The sequence below is a fragment of the Bos indicus x Bos taurus genome, chromosome 29 (genome assembly GCF_003369695.1).
Source record: "Bos indicus x Bos taurus breed Angus x Brahman F1 hybrid chromosome 29, Bos_hybrid_MaternalHap_v2.0, whole genome shotgun sequence".
Taxonomy (NCBI): domain Eukaryota; kingdom Metazoa; phylum Chordata; class Mammalia; order Artiodactyla; family Bovidae; genus Bos; species Bos indicus x Bos taurus.
In genome coordinates this window covers 8,006,238-8,024,248 of record NC_040104.1, presented here as the reverse complement: position 1 = coordinate 8,024,248, position 18,011 = coordinate 8,006,238, and the positions used below count along the sequence as shown (strand labels likewise).

Sequence of the window (18,011 nt, the reverse complement as noted above, 5' to 3'; positions counted from 1 at the left end):
GACTGCAGCCATGAAATTAAAAGACGCTTGCTCCTTGGAAGAAAAGTTATGACCAACCTTGACAGCATATTAAAAAGCAGAGACATTACTTTGCCAACAAAGGTCTGTCTAGTCAAACCTATGGTTTTTCCAGTAGTCATGTATGGATGTGAGAGTTGGACTATAAAGAAAGCTGAGCGCTGAAGAATTGATGCTTTTGAGCTGTGGTGTTCAAGAAGACTCTTGAGAGTCCCTTGAACTGCAAGGAGATCCAACCAGTCCATCCTAAAGGAAATCAGTCCTGAACATTCAGTGGAAGGACTGATGCTGAAGCTGAAACTCCAATACTTTGGCCACCTGATGTGCAGAACTGACTCATTGGAAAAGACCCTGATGCTGGGAAAGATTGAAGGCGGGAGGAGAAGAGGACGACAGAAGATGAGATGATTGAATGGCATCACCGGCTTGATGGACATGTGTTTGAACAAGCTCCGGGAGTTGGTGACGGACAGGGAAGCCTGGTGTGCTGCAGTCCATGGGGTCGCAGAGAGTAGGGTACGACTGAGCAACTGAACTGAAGTGATTTGCATTTTGCAAAACACTTAACCTTTATCTATCTCGTTCAACCCTCACAGCAACCCTCTAATGTAGAGACTATTGTAACCATTTTATAAAAAAGGAAACACATTTATAAAGGTTGCTATGAGCCCATAATGAAGAAGGTCTCACCTGGAATGCTTGAGAGGAGATTAATGCATCTTCCCTTCTCTTTGTACTTGGTCAGGCCTCCAGCCTCTCTCCCTATGAGAATAATAATAAATTTTAATATCTCTAATCCTAAAATCCAATAAAGAATGGATTCTAACCCCCTTGAGCAGGGGTTTATTATTTTGTACAGCCCTTGAACCAAGAATGGTTTTTACATATTAGAATAGTTGGAAATAATCAAAAGAAGAATAAGATTTCATGACCTAAATAGCGTATGAAATTCACATGTGTCCACAAATAAAGTTTTAGTGGAAGATATCTATGCTCATTTGATTATGTACTCTAGGGCTGCTTTCTTTTTAAAAATTTTAACGAATTTGGCTGCGTAGCTGCAACACGTGGGATCCTCCTTGTGTCATGCAGCCCACGGATTCTCTATATGCAGTGCAAGCTTAGTTGCTCCTCAGCATGTGGGATCTTAGTTCCCTGACCAGGGGTCGAACTTGTGTCCCCTGCATTGCAAGGCAGATTCTTAACCACTGGACTAGCAGGAAACTCCTTGGGACTGCTTTCTTGCTACAGCAGAGTTGAGTACTTGAGACAGAGCCCTACAAAGCCTAAAATATTTATTTTCTGGCCCTTTACAGAAAAATTTGCCCACTCTTGCCTTACAGGTTTGGTCACACAAGATCCCTTACATCATGATGACTTAAGAGATACTCACAGGTAATTATAATCCCATTTTAGCCTTACAAGAGAGATGAACTCTACTGAAATCTAAAACCAAAAGTTGGCCTGAAGCCGAAAGTTCAGGGATCTGGATTCCAATTCCAGCTCTGTGTGGCCTCAGGCAAGTCACTGCTCCTATTGATGAGACTGTTTTAATCCCTTTAACCTGGGTTTGGGTTAGACAGCTCAGTACCTGAAGAGTCTGAAGAACAGCCTCTGAGAGAATTGTTAGAAACACAAGGCAGGCCCCATTCTAGGAGGCCAGCTAATAAGATGCTGCTCAGAAGATGCTTGTGGAATGAATTAAGAGGTCTGCCTGACCCCCATGTTAGGCCAGGAGCAGGGCTGTGTTCATCAAGTGTTTATTAAATTAATAATAAAAATAACAGGGCTTCCCTGGTGGTCTAGTGGCTAAGAATCTGCCTGCCAATGCAGAGGACAGGGGTTTGTTGACTTGAAAAATAGCCAGAACCTAAAAATCGAGGTCCTCCCCTGGACAGCAAGGAGATCAAACCAGTAAATCCTAAAGGACATCAACCCTGAATATTCATTGGAAGGACTGGTGCTGAAGCTGAAACACCAATACTTTGGCCACCTGATGTGAAGACCCAACTCATTGGAAAAGACACTGATGCTGGGAAAGATTGAAGGCAAAAGGAGAAGGAATCGACAGAGGATGAGATGGCTGGATGGCATCACTGACTCAATGGACATGAGTTTGAGCAGACTCAGATAGAGTGATGGACAGAGAAGCCTGGCGTGCTGTAGTCCACGGGGTCACTAAGAGTTGGACACGATTTAGAGACTAGACAACAACAAAAATTGCGAGTCATGTTTTATCTGGGAGACAGCATTTCAGGTGACCCTGAGAGAGCTGTTTTGAGGAGTTTGGGTGGGGAATCAAGTTAAACAGAAGTTTGCAACAAAGGGCAGATAGTCTGGACATCAAAAGTATTTTTGTGAATTAGAGAAGACCAGAGTTCCCAAGTTAAGGAGTTAAGTGCTTTTCTCTGTATGGGGAGATGCAAGAGTCTGGCCTCACTGAAATCATCCCTTTCCTGTGCACCTCAGCTATCTGGGGCCAGTATCTTGTGCTTTTCACTTCCTGAGTTCCTCAGTGCTCAGCGTGGGGAGTGGCTGCAATCTGATGGCCGTTATGTCTCAGGTATTTTTCTCTTTCCTGAGTGCCCTTAGGGCTCAGGAATTCACATTTGGAGACTGGGAATCCTGATGACTGTGACATCCTTGCTGACTGACATGGCAGGAAATACGCTATTTCTCAGGTTGGATCCCTGGTCTGGGAAGATCCCACATGCCGCAGAGCAACTAAGCCAGTGCACCCCAGTTACTGAGCCCGTGCACGGCAACTACTGAAGCCCGAGCATCTAGAACCCGTGCTCCACAACAAGAGAAGCCACCGCAATGAGAAGCCTGCGCACACAGTGCAGAGTAGCCCCCACTGGCCACAACCAGAGAACGCCCATGGGCAGTAACAAAAACCCAGCACAGCCATAGCTGGAGCCCATCAGGCTCCTCTGTCCATGGAATTCTCCAGGCAAGAATACTGGAGTGTGTCAGTTCAGTTCAGTCGCTCAGGGTTTCCATTGTTTCTCCATCTATTTTCCACGAAGTGATAGGACTGGATGCCATGATCTTAGTTTTCTGAATGTGGAGTTTTAAGCCAGCTTCTTAACTCTCCTCTTTCACCTTTATCAAGAGACTCTTAAGTTCCTCTTTGCTTTCTGCCATTAGGGTGGTGTCATCTGAATATCCGGAGAAGGCAATGGCACCCCACTCCAGTACTCTTGCCTGGAAAATCCCACGGATGGAGGAGCCTGGTCGGCTGCAGTCTGTGGGGTTGAGAAGAGTCGGACATGACTGAGCGACTTCACTTTCACTTTCCACTTTCATGCATTGGAGAAGGAAATGACACCCCACTCCAGTGTTCTTGCCTGGAGAATCCCAGGGACGGGGGAGCCTGGTAGGCTACCGTCTATGGGGTCGCACAGAGTCGGACACGACTTAGCAGCAGCAGCAGTAGCATCTGAATATCTGAGGTTATTGACGTTTCTCCTGGCAATTTTGATTCCAGCTTGAACTTCTTCCAGCCCAGCATTTCGCCTGATGTACTCTGCATGTAAGTTAAATAAGCAGGGTGACAACATACAGCCTTGACGTACCCTTTCCCCAATTTTGAACTAAGTCTGTTGTTCCATGTCTGGTTCTAACTGTTGCTTCTTGACCTGCATACAGGTTTCTCAAGAGGCAGGTAAGGTGGTCTAGTATTTCCATCTCTTTAAGAATTTCCTATAGTTTGTTCCACACAGTCAAAGACTTCAGTGTAGTTAATGAAGCAGATGTTTTTCTGGAATTCTCTTGCTTTTTCTATGATCCAACAGATGTTGGCAATTTGATCTCTGGTTCCTCTGCCTTTTCTAAAGCCACCTTGAACATCTGGAAGGTCTCAGTTCACACACTGTTAAAGCCCAACTTGAAGGATTTTGAGAATTACCTTGCTGGCATGTAAAATGAGCACAATTGTGCAGTAGTGTGAACATTCTTTGGCATTGCCCTTTTTGGGGATTGGAATGAAAACTGACCTTTTCCAGTCCTGTGGCCACTGCTGAGTTTTCCAAATCTGCTGACATATTGAGTGCAGCACTTCAAAGCATCATCTTTTAGGATTTGAAATAGCTCAGCTGGAATTCCATCACCTCCACTAGCTTTGTTCATAGTAATGCTTCCTATGGCCCACTTGACTTCACGTTCCAGGATGTCTGGCTCTAGGTGAGTGATCACACCATCGTGTACAACTAATCTCCTGAACCTTTCATCTTGCAAAACCGATATTCTATACTCGTTAAACAGCAACACCAAAATGAGTGAATTTTGTGGTGTGTTAATAATATCTCAGTAAACATGATTTTAAAAATAATTTTCAGGCTTCCCTGGTGGCTCAGTGCTAAAGAAACTCCCTGCCAATGCAGGAGACATCAGTTCAATCCCTGATTTAGGAAGATTCCACATGCCTTGGAGTGACTAAGCCCTGTGCACCACAACTATTGAGCCTGTGCTCTAGAGCCTGGGAGCCACAGCTGCTGAGCCCATGTGCCACAACTACTGAAGCCCTTGCTCTAGAGTCCGTGCTCCGCAACAAGAGAAGCCACCATGATAAGAAGCCCTTGCACTTAAACTGTTAATAGAGAGTAGTCCCTGCTTGCGACAACTAAAGAAAAGCCTGCACAGCAAGGAAGACCCAGGACAACCGAAAATAAATATTTAAAAATTATTTTAAAAGTCTTTTTCAACTTTCCAACAGCCATGTAACATTGTATCTATTTTGAAATGCAGTTCAAAGGCTATTTCTTGCAGGAAATCTTATGTGTGTCTTCTACTCTTCAGTGCCCCAGTCCTCAATCTGAGGGTTGTACAAAGCACCAACCTTCCATGGCCACTCTGGCCTGGAGACCCTCAGAGTCCAGAGCACTGGGCCCGGGACCTGGGCTGGGGGTCTGGAGTTGGTGTGCTCCTGACTTAGGCTGGGAGGTGGGAGCCTGGGCTGCGGTCCTGGATTTTGATGGCAGGATATGTAACCTTGGGCAAAGCACTTCTCCTCTCCACTCCTCGGGGTCCTCATCTGGTTGTAGAAGGTTTGGTGGGCCTCCCCTCCCCCAGCTTTTTCTGTAGGGGTGTTGGAGAAGCTTCATCTCCTAAGCCTGGGAGGTGGGCAAGGAGGAGAGTATGGGCTTCCATTTGACAGATGAAGTCACAAGGGCCAGACGGACAGGCCTACCGAGCAAAGGATTCTGCTCTGGATCTCAGCCTGGCTAAACTGCAGCCTTTGCTTTTCATTGCTCCGGTAGGTGGGCACCCTTTGGGCACCCAGGCTCCCTCTGCAGCAGGTAAGGTGGCTGGGTGGTTCCAAGGCAGCAGAGTGGCCAACAAGGCCTAGGGCAGGATGAGGAAGACTCTGTAAAGGACCCCAGCCCCTCCCTGACTTCATTGCCAGGTTCCATTGCCCATTCCTGGTGCTCCATTGACCAGTTGTTCATTTGGGCAGAACTTTTGGGTGGAGATTTCGCAGTATAGGGTAGGAGATGAAGTCCAGGAGAATGAAGGGTGTTGGGGTCCAGGGTGCTAGGAAAGGGGCCCAGGACTACAAACCGGGAACTTTTGGCAGGAATGCCAAACTCCTGGAATTCCACCTGTGCCTTGGAGTCCCTGCAGCAGGGTTTTGAACAAGAGACCCCAGGAGCACATCTTAGGTCCCAGAGAGGCTGGGAGTTCCATCCAGAGAGGCTAGCTTGCTGGGGTGGTGTGGCAGCACCAGGGAGCACCTCCAGCTCTGATGCTTTGCCACTCCTAGGCTGGCCCTTTAAATCCAGACCATGATGTCACCTTAGACAGCAAGGGAGGGGAGGGGGACTGCAGGCTGAGGAAGGACTTCATTTCCCAGCAGCCTTGGAGGCACCACACCCCTCCCAGCAGGCACTGACTCACTGCAGACTATTAACCAGTCCAGTGCCATTTTCTACTGGTGTTTTAAAGTGTCCGGCCATTCTGGAGTGAGAGTGGCCTTCCCTTGTGGGTGGAATGCCTGGGGCACAGATGGAGCAGGGCAAATCTTTGGGTTGATGACAGAGAATTGGGCCTCTTTGCTGCCAGAGTCCTGGCATCGCCCCCAGCGTCCTGGTGCAGACTCCTGAGTCGTCCTCTCTCCGTGTGCACTCTCCCTTCCAGAGCCCAGGAGCCCAGCCCCAGTTGGACCCCGTCCCACTCTGCTTCAGTCTTGTCCCCTGGTGCCCGCAGGGATTACCCCTTCGGTCAGGCAGCCGCTTTAATTAGTGCAGGGACTACATCTCCCAGCTGCCCGCGGCGGGAACTTCCTGACGCAGCCCCCCTCCCCCGCCCCCCAAACCCGCGGGGATGTGCGGGCCGACTGGGGGAGGTGACTTGATGTCATCGTGAGAAGCTGGGCGGCGGGTGCCGGTGCGCACAGAGCCGGGGCTCCCGCGGTGCCGCGCGGGTCAGATACCCCGACTTGAGGAGAGGTCTGCGCGCTGCCCCGGCCAGCCCGGAGCCCGCCGAGCGCCCGCGCCCCGACTTGGGGCTGAGTTGGGGGCATGCTCCGGCCCCCCCGGAGCCGGACAGAGAACCCAGGAGCGCCGCCGCCCAGCGCCAGCGCCCCGAACCGAACCGCTGCGAAGGAGCCCTGAGCAGCTGCTGCCCTCCCCATAGGCAGCCCCTGGAGGGCCGTGACCTAAGTCTGGGCATCTGAGAAGTGAGTGTACCCCCATTGGGAGGCAGATGAGATTTGGGGGTGAGGAAGGAGAAACTGAGGTTGGGGAGGGCGCCGGGTTGTAGGAGGCGGGTGGCATGGGGATAGGGCCCCCATTCTTGGAAGAGTCCCTGGTGACCCTGATTAGTGGAGCAGGAACAGGGTCCCCATTCTGTTAGGGGCCAGGGATGAGGGCCAAGGTCCCCATTCTAGATAGGGTCTGGCTTGGGGGAGAGGCCCTATTTTGAGGGGGTTGTTTTAGAGCCTGGGGCCTTTATGTCTGGGACAAGGGAGGCACCTGCACCTCGTTTAGGGTCTGGGCCAGGGTCGAAAGGCAGGAAGATGGGCTGTCAGCGGCAGCCCCACAGGCTGTCCTGAAAGAACTGACAGGCTCTCTGTCTCTTTCTTGCCGACCTCTCTGCCCTGACTTTTTTTTCAAAAGAGCCAGGCTGGGAATCCTAGCTGGACTCTTCGGACCCTCAGGAAGGACCTGAAACCTGAGCCATCCTCCTCTCTACCGTGCTTGCCCCCCAGGACTGGGCAGTTGCCAAAGGTCCTGGGGGGGTCCCAGGACTGTGGTTGTGCCCACCCCATCCCCCCCACCTCCCGCAGCGCACAGGATGGGCCCAAGTTAGTCAACCCAGCCTCACTCAGCATCTTGCAGCCCCAGAGGGAACCTCAGGGGCTCTGAAGGCTTGACCCACCGCCTAGCTGCCATGGAGACGAAGCTACCCCCAGCGAGCACCCCCACCAGCCCCTCTTCCCCGGGGCTGTCCCCTGTGCCCCCACCCGACAAGGTGGACGGCTTCTCCCGCCGTTCCCTCCGCAGGGCCCGGCCCCGGCGGTCCCACAGCTCCTCACAGTTCCGCTATCAGAGCAACCAGCAAGAACTCACTCCACTGCCCCTGCTCAAAGGTGAGCCCGGCTGCTGGCCGCGAGGGGACCTGAGTCCTGGAGTGGGCCAGCGAGCCTTGGGGGTGGGGGAGTGAGAAGCAGCTGGCAGCTGTGATCCGACGGAGTCTGGATGGCCCCTTCCGAGCAAGGGACTCCACCACCTGAGCTGACCCCCACCCCCCAGCCCTCTCGCCCTCTGTGCTGACGCATGGCCTGACTGGCCTGTCATCCTTGGAGGTGGGGCATCTGGAGGTGGTGCCACCCTGGGGGGCAGACCAGGGCTAAGGGTGGGGCCTACAGCCTGGGTTCCAGGAAGCCACTAGCAGCCTGGCTGCTGCCAGGGTCCTGGAACAGGTGCTCAGCATGGCTCCCTGCAATCACGGTGTTGTCCCCCCACCTCTGGGTACAGGGCCCCACTAGCTGAGGCAGAGGGCACCCGGGAGACTCCTAGTCCTGGCTCTTCTCCCCACTTCTGGCTCTTAGAACAGAGTGCTACCTAGGAGAGGGAGGCCGTGGCTGCTGGGGGCACCTGTGGAAGGCCCAGGAGTCCAGGGTCTGTAACCATGCTTTCCAGTCAGGCCGCCGTGTTCTCTGGGCCTCAGTTAGGATGAAGAGATGAAGCTCCTTTACCTCACAAGGATGGAGGGTGGGACAGAAGTGGTTTACTCTCTGCAAGGAGTGGGAGATGGCCCAGAAGCATGGGGCATGGGGGCAGAGGAGCCTGCCCTAGGGATTAGGAAGGCCTGCCCCTGCCCAGAGCTGCAGCAGCTGGGGCCCAGGCTCAGACCCCTCCTCCCTCCCCAGATGTGCCAGCCTCTGAGCTGCACGAGCTGCTGAGCCGGAAGCTGGCCCAGTGTGGGGTGATGTTTGACTTCTTGGACTGTGTGGCTGACCTGAAGGGGAAGGAGGTGAAGCGGGCGGCACTCAATGAGCTGGTGGAGTGCGTGGGGAGCACCCGGGGGGTCCTCATTGAGCCTGTCTACCCAGACATCATCCGCATGGTGAGCACCGTGGTGTGCATGGGAACCCTACTGCCTGCCCGCGGAGCTCCCGGGCAGAGAATAAACCCATACACTGGCTTGGCCTTAGGGCCCATGTCTTCCCGCCTGACCCGTCTCCCAGCCCCACTCCTGCCCAGCACTCTGCCAGTGTGGGTCCCTCAGTGCCCCCTGGGCTTGTCCCACCCTGCCCTTTTGCTTACGCTCTCCTGAGGCCTGGTGTGCATTCCACACGTTCCTTGTGCCATGGCCTAGCTCATCTGCTGCTTCTTCCATGAAGCCTCTCTCAGTACTCAAACTAGAAATCTCCCCTTTACTGCTTAGAAAGTCCGTAGACCTTACCATTTTCCATCTTGTCTTCCCTGCTGGCCTGCACCTGGTAGAGGGTGGGGATGTGTCTCATCTGCCCCTCAGTCCCCAACCCCAAGCCCAGGTCTTCCATGAATTAGATGTTTAGGCAGTGATTACAAAGGAGGGAACTGCTTGCTGAGGCAGGTGCTGAGGCCCGTTAGACTCTGGATGAGGGATGTCCTAGATTCTGCCTCAGGGGGTTCTTCCTTAAAGAACCCTGACCTGCCCCTCAGATCTCAGTGAATATCTTTCGGACGCTGCCGCCCAGTGAGAACCCTGAATTTGACCCTGAAGAGGATGAGCCCAACCTTGAGCCTTCCTGGCCACATCTTCAGGTAGGCAGGCTGGGGAAGACAGGGATATGAGTTTCAGAAGAGACCCGAGGAGGGGGTAGAGGGTCTCTTGAGATCCTGGACTGTTGGCTGAGGGCCACAGGGCAGGATGAAGGGGAAGGCAGTTCCTGAACTCACCGTGTTGTCTGTCCCCTCCTCCAGCTGGTATATGAGTTTTTCCTGCGTTTCTTGGAGAGCCCAGACTTCCAGCCCTCTGTGGCCAAGAGATATGTGGATCAAAAGTTTGTCTTGATGGTGAAGTGGGGAACCCGGGCTGGGTGGTGTCATGGGGCAGGGGCAGGCTCTCTGTGGGGGCGTGGGGATAGGATGGAAGTAGCCTGGCTTGGTCTCTTTCCTAACCCCTGATCCCGGCACCCACAGCTCCTGGAGCTGTTTGATAGCGAGGACCCCCGGGAGCGTGAGTACCTCAAGACCATCTTGCACCGGGTCTACGGCAAGTTCCTGGGGCTCCGGGCCTACATCCGCAAACAGTGCAGCCATATCTTCCTCCGGTGGGTGCCTGCTGCCTGCCCTGCTGAAACCTAGGGAGGGAGCGGGGAGAGCTGTGGGAAGAAGACACAGGCAAAGGCTTCTGGGCTAGGGGACCCTGTAGAACTATGGCTTATTGAGTTTTTTTCTTGGCAGCATGTACTGCTGCCAGTAGTACTGCTTATACAAACCCTGTGAGATCAACAGAGAAAGGGTATTTATTTCTGTTTTACAGATGAAAAATAGAGGCTGAGAGATGAAATGGTTGCAGGGACTAGGTCAGTTCAGGGGGCCTAGGATCTAAATCTTTTGATCTTTGTTGTACCAGGCCATAGGACCCAAAGAAAGGGATTCTTTCTGTAAATATGTATTGAGCACCAATGCCTACTTGGCATCAGGGGCCCATATGGCCTTGTAGTTGAGACTGGCTCTTGAACTCGATGGCCTGTGTTTGAGTTTGGTTCAAATATTTGGGTGAATTTGGGCAAAATATTTAAGCTCTTTCCTAGCTTCCTCGTCTCTAGAATGAGAATGATAAGTATACTAACACAGAGACAGTTGTCAAGATGAAAGGAGGCAATGCCTTCGATCACTGTAACTCCCGGACGAAGACTAGAACTCTGAAACCTTAGCTCTTATTGTTATTAGCTATGAAATAGGTGAGGAATGATCCCTGTCCTCCAGGAGCTCAGGGTATTAGATCCCTTGCTTATTAACTTTAGGGCAAGTTTGACTGAGCTGCTGAGCCCTGATTTCTTCATCTGTTTGATGGATCTAATAAGCTCTACCTCTTGGGATAGTTTTGAGAAACACGTAGCCCAGAATAGACACTGTCATTCTTTCAGTTGACTGGCATGAAGAGTGAAGGACTCAGGCTGAGTGCCTGTGGACTGGATGGGGACCAAGTAATGAGCGTTAGGGTCTGGCAGACGGTGCTTCACAGAAGAGAGTTTTGAGCTGGGACCCAGAGTGGCAGTGGTGGCTGGGCTGAGAGGGTGATGTAGAAGTGGGTGTGGATCTCAGTGGGCCCGGTTTGGTGTTTGGGGAAGAGAGCACAGCCTCTGGGTTGGGAGAGAGCTGGGTTAACATGCAGGGCTGGGGTGGGTAGGCAGGGTGGTTGAGAGGAGGGTCGGGTCTGCTCCGATTGCCTTGAACTCTTGTGCATCCTTCTCTTCCTCTCAAAGGTTCATCTATGAATTCGAGCACTTCAATGGCGTTGCTGAACTGCTGGAGATCTTAGGAAGGTGACTCTCTCGGGGCCTCAGCTGGAGCATCTGGAGGATTCTGGGAGGAACGATGGAGGCCCAGTCATCCCAACCCTCTTCATCTCTTCTGTCCCCTCCTCAGCATCATCAATGGCTTTGCACTGCCCCTGAAGACTGAGCACAAGCAGTTCCTGGTTCGAGTCCTGATTCCCCTGCACTCTGTCAAGTCGCTGTCTGTCTTTCATGCCCAGGTAAGGCCCAGGCCTGGCCCTGCCATGGTGGAGAGGTCCTGAGGGTCAGGGCAGCCACCGGACTGGCAGGGTCAGCCTGACACTCTGACTCCAGGCACTCTAAAGCATGACCTCATGGGATCCTCTCTCACCTTTTTCTTGACTAATTCTCTTCCATCTACCTTAGAGAATCCCCACGATCCTTTCAGGCCGATCTTAGACATCAGCTCTCTGAAGGCTTCCCAGACCCCTCCCTCTTAACCTGCTCTGGGCAGGATTAAGCTCTCCTCTTTCTATATTCCCGTAGATCATGGTACAGATTGTGGTTATGGAACCTTTTATAAAATTTATAAGGATTGGTTTGCTGAATATTTCCCCTGTAGGGTCATTATTGTGTCCCTACACATCAAACACGGTGCCTGGTATGTCCTAGGTGGCCAGTAAATGCTTGGTGAATGAGCGAAGAGTAAGTGAGCAAATATCTGGTGCCCTGTCCCGGTCCCCTCTGACCCTGTGCTCTTTCTCTCTGCCTACCCCTCCACCACCCTACCCCCGCTGCCTTGCAGCTGGCATACTGTGTGGTGCAGTTCCTGGAGAAGGATGCAACCCTGACAGAGCATGTGAGTACCTCTGGTGTGTGCGCTAAATTGCTTCAGTCTCGTCCGACTCTTTGTGGCCCTATAGACTGTAGCCCGCCAGGCTCCTCTGTCCTTGGGATTCTCCAGGCAAGAATACTGGAGTGGGTTGTCATGCCCTCCTCCAGGGGATCTTCCCAACCCAGGGATTGAACCCACGTCTTGTGCATCTCCTGCATTGCAGGTGGATTCTTTACCACTGAGCCCCCAGGGAAGCCCTCAAGTACCTCTGGTGGGGGAGGCAACCTGGCGTCCTGGCAGTCCACCCTGGGGCCAACCCTGGCAGGCCTGACTCCTTTCTGCCTCAACTCCCACAGGTGATCCGGGGGCTGCTCAAATACTGGCCAAAAACCTGTACCCAGAAAGAGGTATGAAGAAGGGCTCTGGTGTCCACTGCAGGGAGGCTGGGAAGGCTTGGCTTCCGGAAGGCAGTTGGGTGTATGTCGGGGGAGATGGGAACCATCGCCCCTGTGTCCCTGCCCCCACCCCAGGTGATGTTTCTGGGGGAGATGGAGGAGATTCTGGATGTTATCGAGCCCTCGCAGTTCGTGAAGATCCAGGAACCCCTCTTCAAGCAGGTGGCCCGCTGTGTGTCCAGCCCCCACTTCCAGGTACAGGTGGGGACAGGTGGGGTAAGAGCCAGGGTACGGACTGGAAGGTTGGCAGGTTGACCTCACACAGCTTCCTCTGCCCTCAGTTTCTCCTCTGGACCTTCCTGGGTCTGATAATGTGGAGATGCTGGACTCAGGGTCAGGAGACCTCGCAAATCACTTCACCACTCTGAGTTGGATTAAGCTTCCTTGTCTGTAGAATGGGCCAACTGGGTGGAGAGGAGAACTGAAGAGATGGTAGCACAAACACATCTGGTAAACTGGAATGGATGTTTACCAGACGTCCCTGAATGGGATGGGTGGTTGTCATCACTTTCCCCCTTTCTTAGTGGCCTTAAATTTCATTAGCCTCCCAGAGACCAGCAAGGCTTCACCACTCCATCCAGGCTGGATGTAACCAGTGTTCTCCTACATGTGTATGCAGACTTTCATTTTTATAAGCCGTAACCTGGTGGTCGGAGAAGGCACTGGCACCCCACTCCAATACTCTTGCCAGAAAATCCCACAGACAGAGCCACCTGGTAGGCTGCTGTCCGTGGGGTCACTAAGAGTAGGACACAACTGAGCAACTTCACTTTCACTTTTCACTTTCATGCATTGGAGAAGGAAATGGCAACCCACTCCAGTATTCTTGCCTGGAGAATCCCAGGGATGGGGGAGCCTGGTGGGCTGCCGTCTCTGGTGTCGCACAGAGTCGGACACGACTGAAGCAACTTAGCAGCAGCAGCAGCAACCTGGTGGTTGTCAATTTTTCTCACAGTGACTCTGGCACTGCAGTTTACTAAATACCTCATATAATTCTTATAACAGCTGTATGGAGGTAGCTATTATTAGCCCCAATTTACAGATTTGAAAACTGAGGCTGAGGAGTAAATTGCCTTTCCCAAAGTCATGTGGCCAGTGTGTAGTGGAGCCAGGATTCACCTTTGAGCATTGGACTCCAAATCCAATGTTCTTTGCACCTCACCACGTTGGTCAGATGAACCCTGAAGATGGGGTGTAAGGAGGACAGCGTGCCCTGGGTTTGGGGCTGGGTCTGATTCCGGGACGGGCACCTGCAGGGAAGCCACTGAGGCGCTTACTCTGCCATCTTGCTGCCCCAGGTTGCAGAGCGGGCTCTGTATTTCTGGAACAATGAGTATATCCTGAGCCTCATTGAGGACAATTGCCACACTGTGCTGCCTGCTGTGTTTGGGACCCTCTACCAAGTCTCCAAGGAGCACTGGAATCAGTGAGTGCCCAGGCTTTGACCTGACCCACAGAGGCTGGGGCAGGGCCAGCCAGTCCAGAACTGGGGTTACTCCTAGCTGGAGAGGATCAGGGAAGGCATCTGAAGGTGGCGGAGGGGTGGTGAAAGGGGAAGGAGAAGGGTAGTGCTTGTGGTGTTCAGGGCTGCAGGCTGTTTGGGACACAGAGATAGGCAGAATGCTGGAGTGGGAGGTGGGACCCAACTGAAATTGCTCTCATCTCTCACCTCATCCTTGTCCCTGCCAAGAACCATTGTGTCTCTGATCTACAATGTGCTCAAGACCTTCATGGAGATGAATGGGAAGCTGTTTGATGAGCTCACGGCCTCCTACAAGCTGGAAAAGCAGCAGTGAGTGCTGAGAGGCTGGGCATGGAGGGAGAGGGGAGAAAAGCAGGAAAAGGACCAGCCCCTAAGGGTTGGAGGGAACCTAAAAGGACAACCCATATCCCATCTGGTCAGATGTTTAAAGTCTCTCCCTAAGGTCTTGTCACGTGCTGGGCCATCTGTGCCCAGCTTTCCACTGCATCCTCCAATTATCCTCCCAAGTACTTCCTCCTAGTATGGAGGTTACTGGTGGCTCTGTGGTAAAGAATCTGCCTGCCAATGCAGGAGATGCAGGTTTGATCCCTGGGTCAGATAGATCCCCTGGAGAAGGAAATAGCTACCCACTCCAGTATTCTTGCCTGGAAAATCCCATGGCTAGGGAAGCCTGGTGGGCTACAGTACATGGGGTTGCAAAAGAGTTGGACATGACTTAGCAACTAAACAACATAACAACAGCCCCTCAGGCGGGGCCTCTCAGGGCCAGGCTGATCCACCTACTCCATGACCATGGGTGGGACCCATCTCTCCTTGGTGTTTTCTCCCCAAGTGGAAGATTCCCACTGAGTCTCTTTGCAGGTGGGGTAGTGGTGAGGGAGTTAGATTGCAGTTGGAGCTCCAGGAAGGGGACTGCCCCTCCCTCTCCCTCTCTCCCCAGGGAGCAGCAGAAGGCCCGGGAACGTCAGGAGCTGTGGCAAGGCCTGGAGGAGCTACGGCTACGCCGGTTACAGGGGACCCAGGGGGCCAAAGAGGCCCCGCTGCAGCGGCTTACACCCCAGGTCACCGGTGGAGGTCAGAGCTAAAGATCCCCAGAAGGGGAGGAGCTAAACCCAGAGCTATCAGTCCCTCCACCCTCCCTCCTGCCCAGGGGCCCAGAGAGATACACACCTGCTCCTGGCCTTGCCAGTGGGGGCTTGGAGGGCTCCCTGCCTGGCCCAGCGTGGGCAGTTTCCTCTGGGGGGAGAGGAGGAGAGATGGTGGTCCTGGCAACAGAACTCTCAGGCCCTCCTGGCAGGACTGGACCAGGGTACATTTGATCAGGAAGCGGCCATCGGGGACTGCCCTGCCCCACAAAGCTGGGCTCTAGACTGCAGGCAGGTTCCCAACCCCCGCTCCCAGCCTAGGGCAAGGGGACGCAGCCCCTCGCCTGCCCCACCTTGTGCCAGCGCAAGGTCCTTCCTCACCCCACCATGGGATCCATGGTCTATTTATTCTCCCCCAGCTCCCCTGCAACACAGACATTATCCTGGGCCTGGGGCACCCTCCTCCCCTCTCCTCCCTGGCCCTGTACATCCTTGTCCCCTTTTTATTTATTGGGCAGGGGGAGGGGTAAGGGCACAGGCAGAAAGAAGATTCCCTGTGTCCTGGGACAAGGGGGGTGGTCACAGTAACTGTGGTCTGTTCCCCTTTCCATGGCTGGGGGTAGATTTAATAAAGAGAGAAACTCACGATCTGCTTGCTTTATTTAGGGGTAGGGACAAGGGGGAGGTGAACTGATGAAGGACTGGTTCGGAAGCCAGGCAGAGGTGGGGAAGAGGCAGAAACCCCCCTCTTCTCAGAGGGTTGGACCTGTTATCCTTACTGAGGTTCAGGATATATAGGATATACTCCAACTCTAAACCCTGTGACCAGGGGGAGGGGAAGGGGAGAAGGATGGGCTAGTAGCGCGAGAGGCGACACATGTCACACTGGCAGGCCCTGGCCGTGAAGATCTCCAGCTCCTCCTTCCGGTTCCCCCCACAATGCAGCTGTACCTTCACCTGTAGGAGAGGTGGGTGTCTGTTCCAGGCTCCTTTCTTAGGCCATCTTAGATCCCTGCCTCCTCTGTCTCTGCAACCCCAATGAGCCACTGCCGAGCTCAGCCCCCTCACCTTCCTCAGGCTGCTGATGGTACAGCACTGAGACACGGAGGTGATGTTATGTCGATAACCACTGGCCACCAGCACGGAGTACCGGGAAGGGAAGGCGCTGGACTCGCAGTGGCCCACACAGGCCTGTGCCACATGGGAGCCCTGGCAGGTGCCTTGGCGGTCACTTCGCACCGTCACGTTGAAGGCTAGGAGACAGGGGAGTGGTAAATGGTGCCTTGGCGAAGGCTTGCCCAGCACCTGCCGCCTGAGCCTCACTGGGTCCCTCAAGGGTGCTGCCTGCCCCGCCTTGGTCCAATCCATCTGCTCTTTGTTTCCACCCAGCTCTCTGCTCCCAGAGTCACTTACGGTGCAAGTAGCAGCCTGGGATGGCAGCCTGTCGACTCTGGCCTTCAGTGACCGCCAGGAGCAGCAGGCAGAGGAGCAGGGTTTGGGGGGACGCCATGGGCATCTGAAACACAGAGGGTGGGTAGATGTTTCTAGGTGGGTGTGCAGGTGTGGGGGAGGAGTTCTTTACATGCTGCATGCCTCTGGGTGAATGAGCCAGGGCTAGGCTGGTCTGTCTGGGGTGAGGCATGCCTCAAGGGCCTGTCTTTCCCTTGGGTGTGCCTTTGGGTGTATGTGTATGTGCATGTATGTGTGTACCCGTCCTCTCTGGATGGGTGTGAGTGTGAGCAGCTGTCCCAGTGTGACTCGCATGTCAGCCCACAGCAGTGATTCTCCCCAGGAATCTCCTCTACCATCTGGAGCACAAACCTCCGCCTCCCTCCACCTGCCCCATCTGGGCCTGCAGGACCCTTAGCTGGAGCCCCCAGGCCCTCCCCGGGCTCTTGCTGCCTCAGTGAGCTCACCGCTTCTGAATGGATCGTTGAATGGCTCCTCTTGCCTCCTGCTGGTCTCCTGACGGTGCTGGCTCTCCGAGTTTTTATTCGCCATCATCCTGGAGCCACGCCTTCTTGGAGATCAGCTTTCAGGCCTGCCTCTCTTCTGCCCGAAGCCTCACAGCAAAACCACCTGGGAGATCCTGCTCTTCTCTGAGGTGTGGTCCTCAGAGGGTGGTTTCTGCTTTCCAGCTGTCCTATGGCTGCCTGTGGCCCAGGGCTGGGGAACTGAGGTGTACAGAGAAGGCCAGGACCTGGCAGAGGGGGCAGTGTGTGTGCGCTTGGGGAGAGAGGGCTCTGGACTGGGCTGAGTTGTGGCCACCTGGGTTCTCTTCTTTGCTGTGTGACCTCGGGCAGGACACTACTGTTTAGGGCTTTGCCAGCCCAACCTTAAAGTGATTAAACTCAGCCCTGCCTATCTCTTTTACCCACTGCAAAGGTAAGGATGGAGAGAGATTCTTACGGACAAGGAGGTGAAAGCGTCTCACTGATGGTATCAGTGGGGATATCCCGAGAGGTGCTTCATGGCAGAGCCAGAGGAGAGTGGGGCAGGGGGTTCTAAGTTCATTTCAGAGCTTCACTTTCACTGTCAAGTGGATGACTTCTCATTCTGGGGGTCAGCTGCAGCGTGGGGCTCCCCCTAGTTCCTGGAATAACAGGGACCTGACACCTGGAAGAGCCTGAAGCCATCAACCCCAGCAGATCCAATCATTTAGTCCAGCCCTGGCTCTGGTGTTGCAGGTGGAGGCAACTAAGGTTCAGAGAAGGAAATTTACTGAAGGTCACACAGCTAGTTCATGGCAGGGCTGATTTGGAACCCAAATCTGCTCTTCATGCATGGTGCTAAATTATACCTGGGGCGAGAATGTGGCAAGTTAGAAAAAGACCCCTCTCATCAGCGAGAGCCACAGGGGCTGGGCAAGGGAAAAATGAGAAGGAAGCCAGTGCTAACTCTGGCCCTGCACACCCCAGGGCTACAGGCTCACTGACCTGCTCAGAGAAGCAGAGCCAACCACACAGACAGCCAGAACTGGAAGGCACTTGAGAGCTCATCAAATCCTACCCTTTCATTTTCCAGATGAGAAAATAAGAACCAGAAAGGAAAGTGACTTTGCCAAGGGTTCATTGTAAGCTTGGAAGTCAGAATGGCACTACTCAGATCTCCAGACTCTGGAGCTGAGCCTTTGGACAGCTTTGTAAAGCAGGCTGTGTTTGGAACAGGAGGGCAAAGGCGTAAACACAACTTGTCCCTA

At 53.6% G+C, this 18,011-nt stretch overlaps 2 protein-coding genes across 3 annotated transcripts; one reads left to right on the top strand and one right to left on the bottom strand.

The window, feature by feature from the left end:
- Positions 1-5,960: 5,960 nt before the first annotated feature.
- PPP2R5B (protein phosphatase 2 regulatory subunit B'beta) lies at positions 5,961-15,458 on the top strand. 2 transcript variants are annotated; one of them, XM_027531853.1, is made up of 14 exons: positions 5,961-6,697; positions 7,524-7,609; positions 8,393-8,589; positions 9,171-9,272; positions 9,432-9,524; positions 9,651-9,781; positions 10,943-11,002; positions 11,106-11,214; positions 11,760-11,813; positions 12,146-12,196; positions 12,320-12,439; positions 13,543-13,670; positions 13,935-14,036; positions 14,668-15,458. In XM_027531853.1, exons 3-14 carry the CDS (start codon positions 8,452-8,454, stop codon positions 14,810-14,812), a joined length of 1,233 nt encoding a protein of 410 aa, XP_027387654.1. In that variant the 5' UTR covers positions 5,961-6,697; positions 7,524-7,609; positions 8,393-8,451; the 3' UTR covers positions 14,813-15,458. The 2 variants fall into 2 exon arrangements, with proteins under 2 accessions (XP_027387654.1, XP_027387653.1); XM_027531852.1 differs by having other exon boundaries at positions 7,137-7,609.
- Positions 15,455-16,903, bottom strand: GPHA2 (glycoprotein hormone alpha 2). Its single transcript, XM_027531854.1, has 4 exons — positions 16,729-16,903; positions 16,226-16,328; positions 15,881-16,065; positions 15,455-15,769 (listed from the first exon to the last, which is right to left on the bottom strand). The coding sequence occupies exons 2-4, from the start codon at positions 16,326-16,328 to the stop codon at positions 15,668-15,670; spliced, it is 390 nt and encodes a 129-aa protein (XP_027387655.1). The 5' UTR covers positions 16,729-16,903; the 3' UTR covers positions 15,455-15,667.
- Between the last annotated feature and the right edge of the window lie 1,108 nt (positions 16,904-18,011).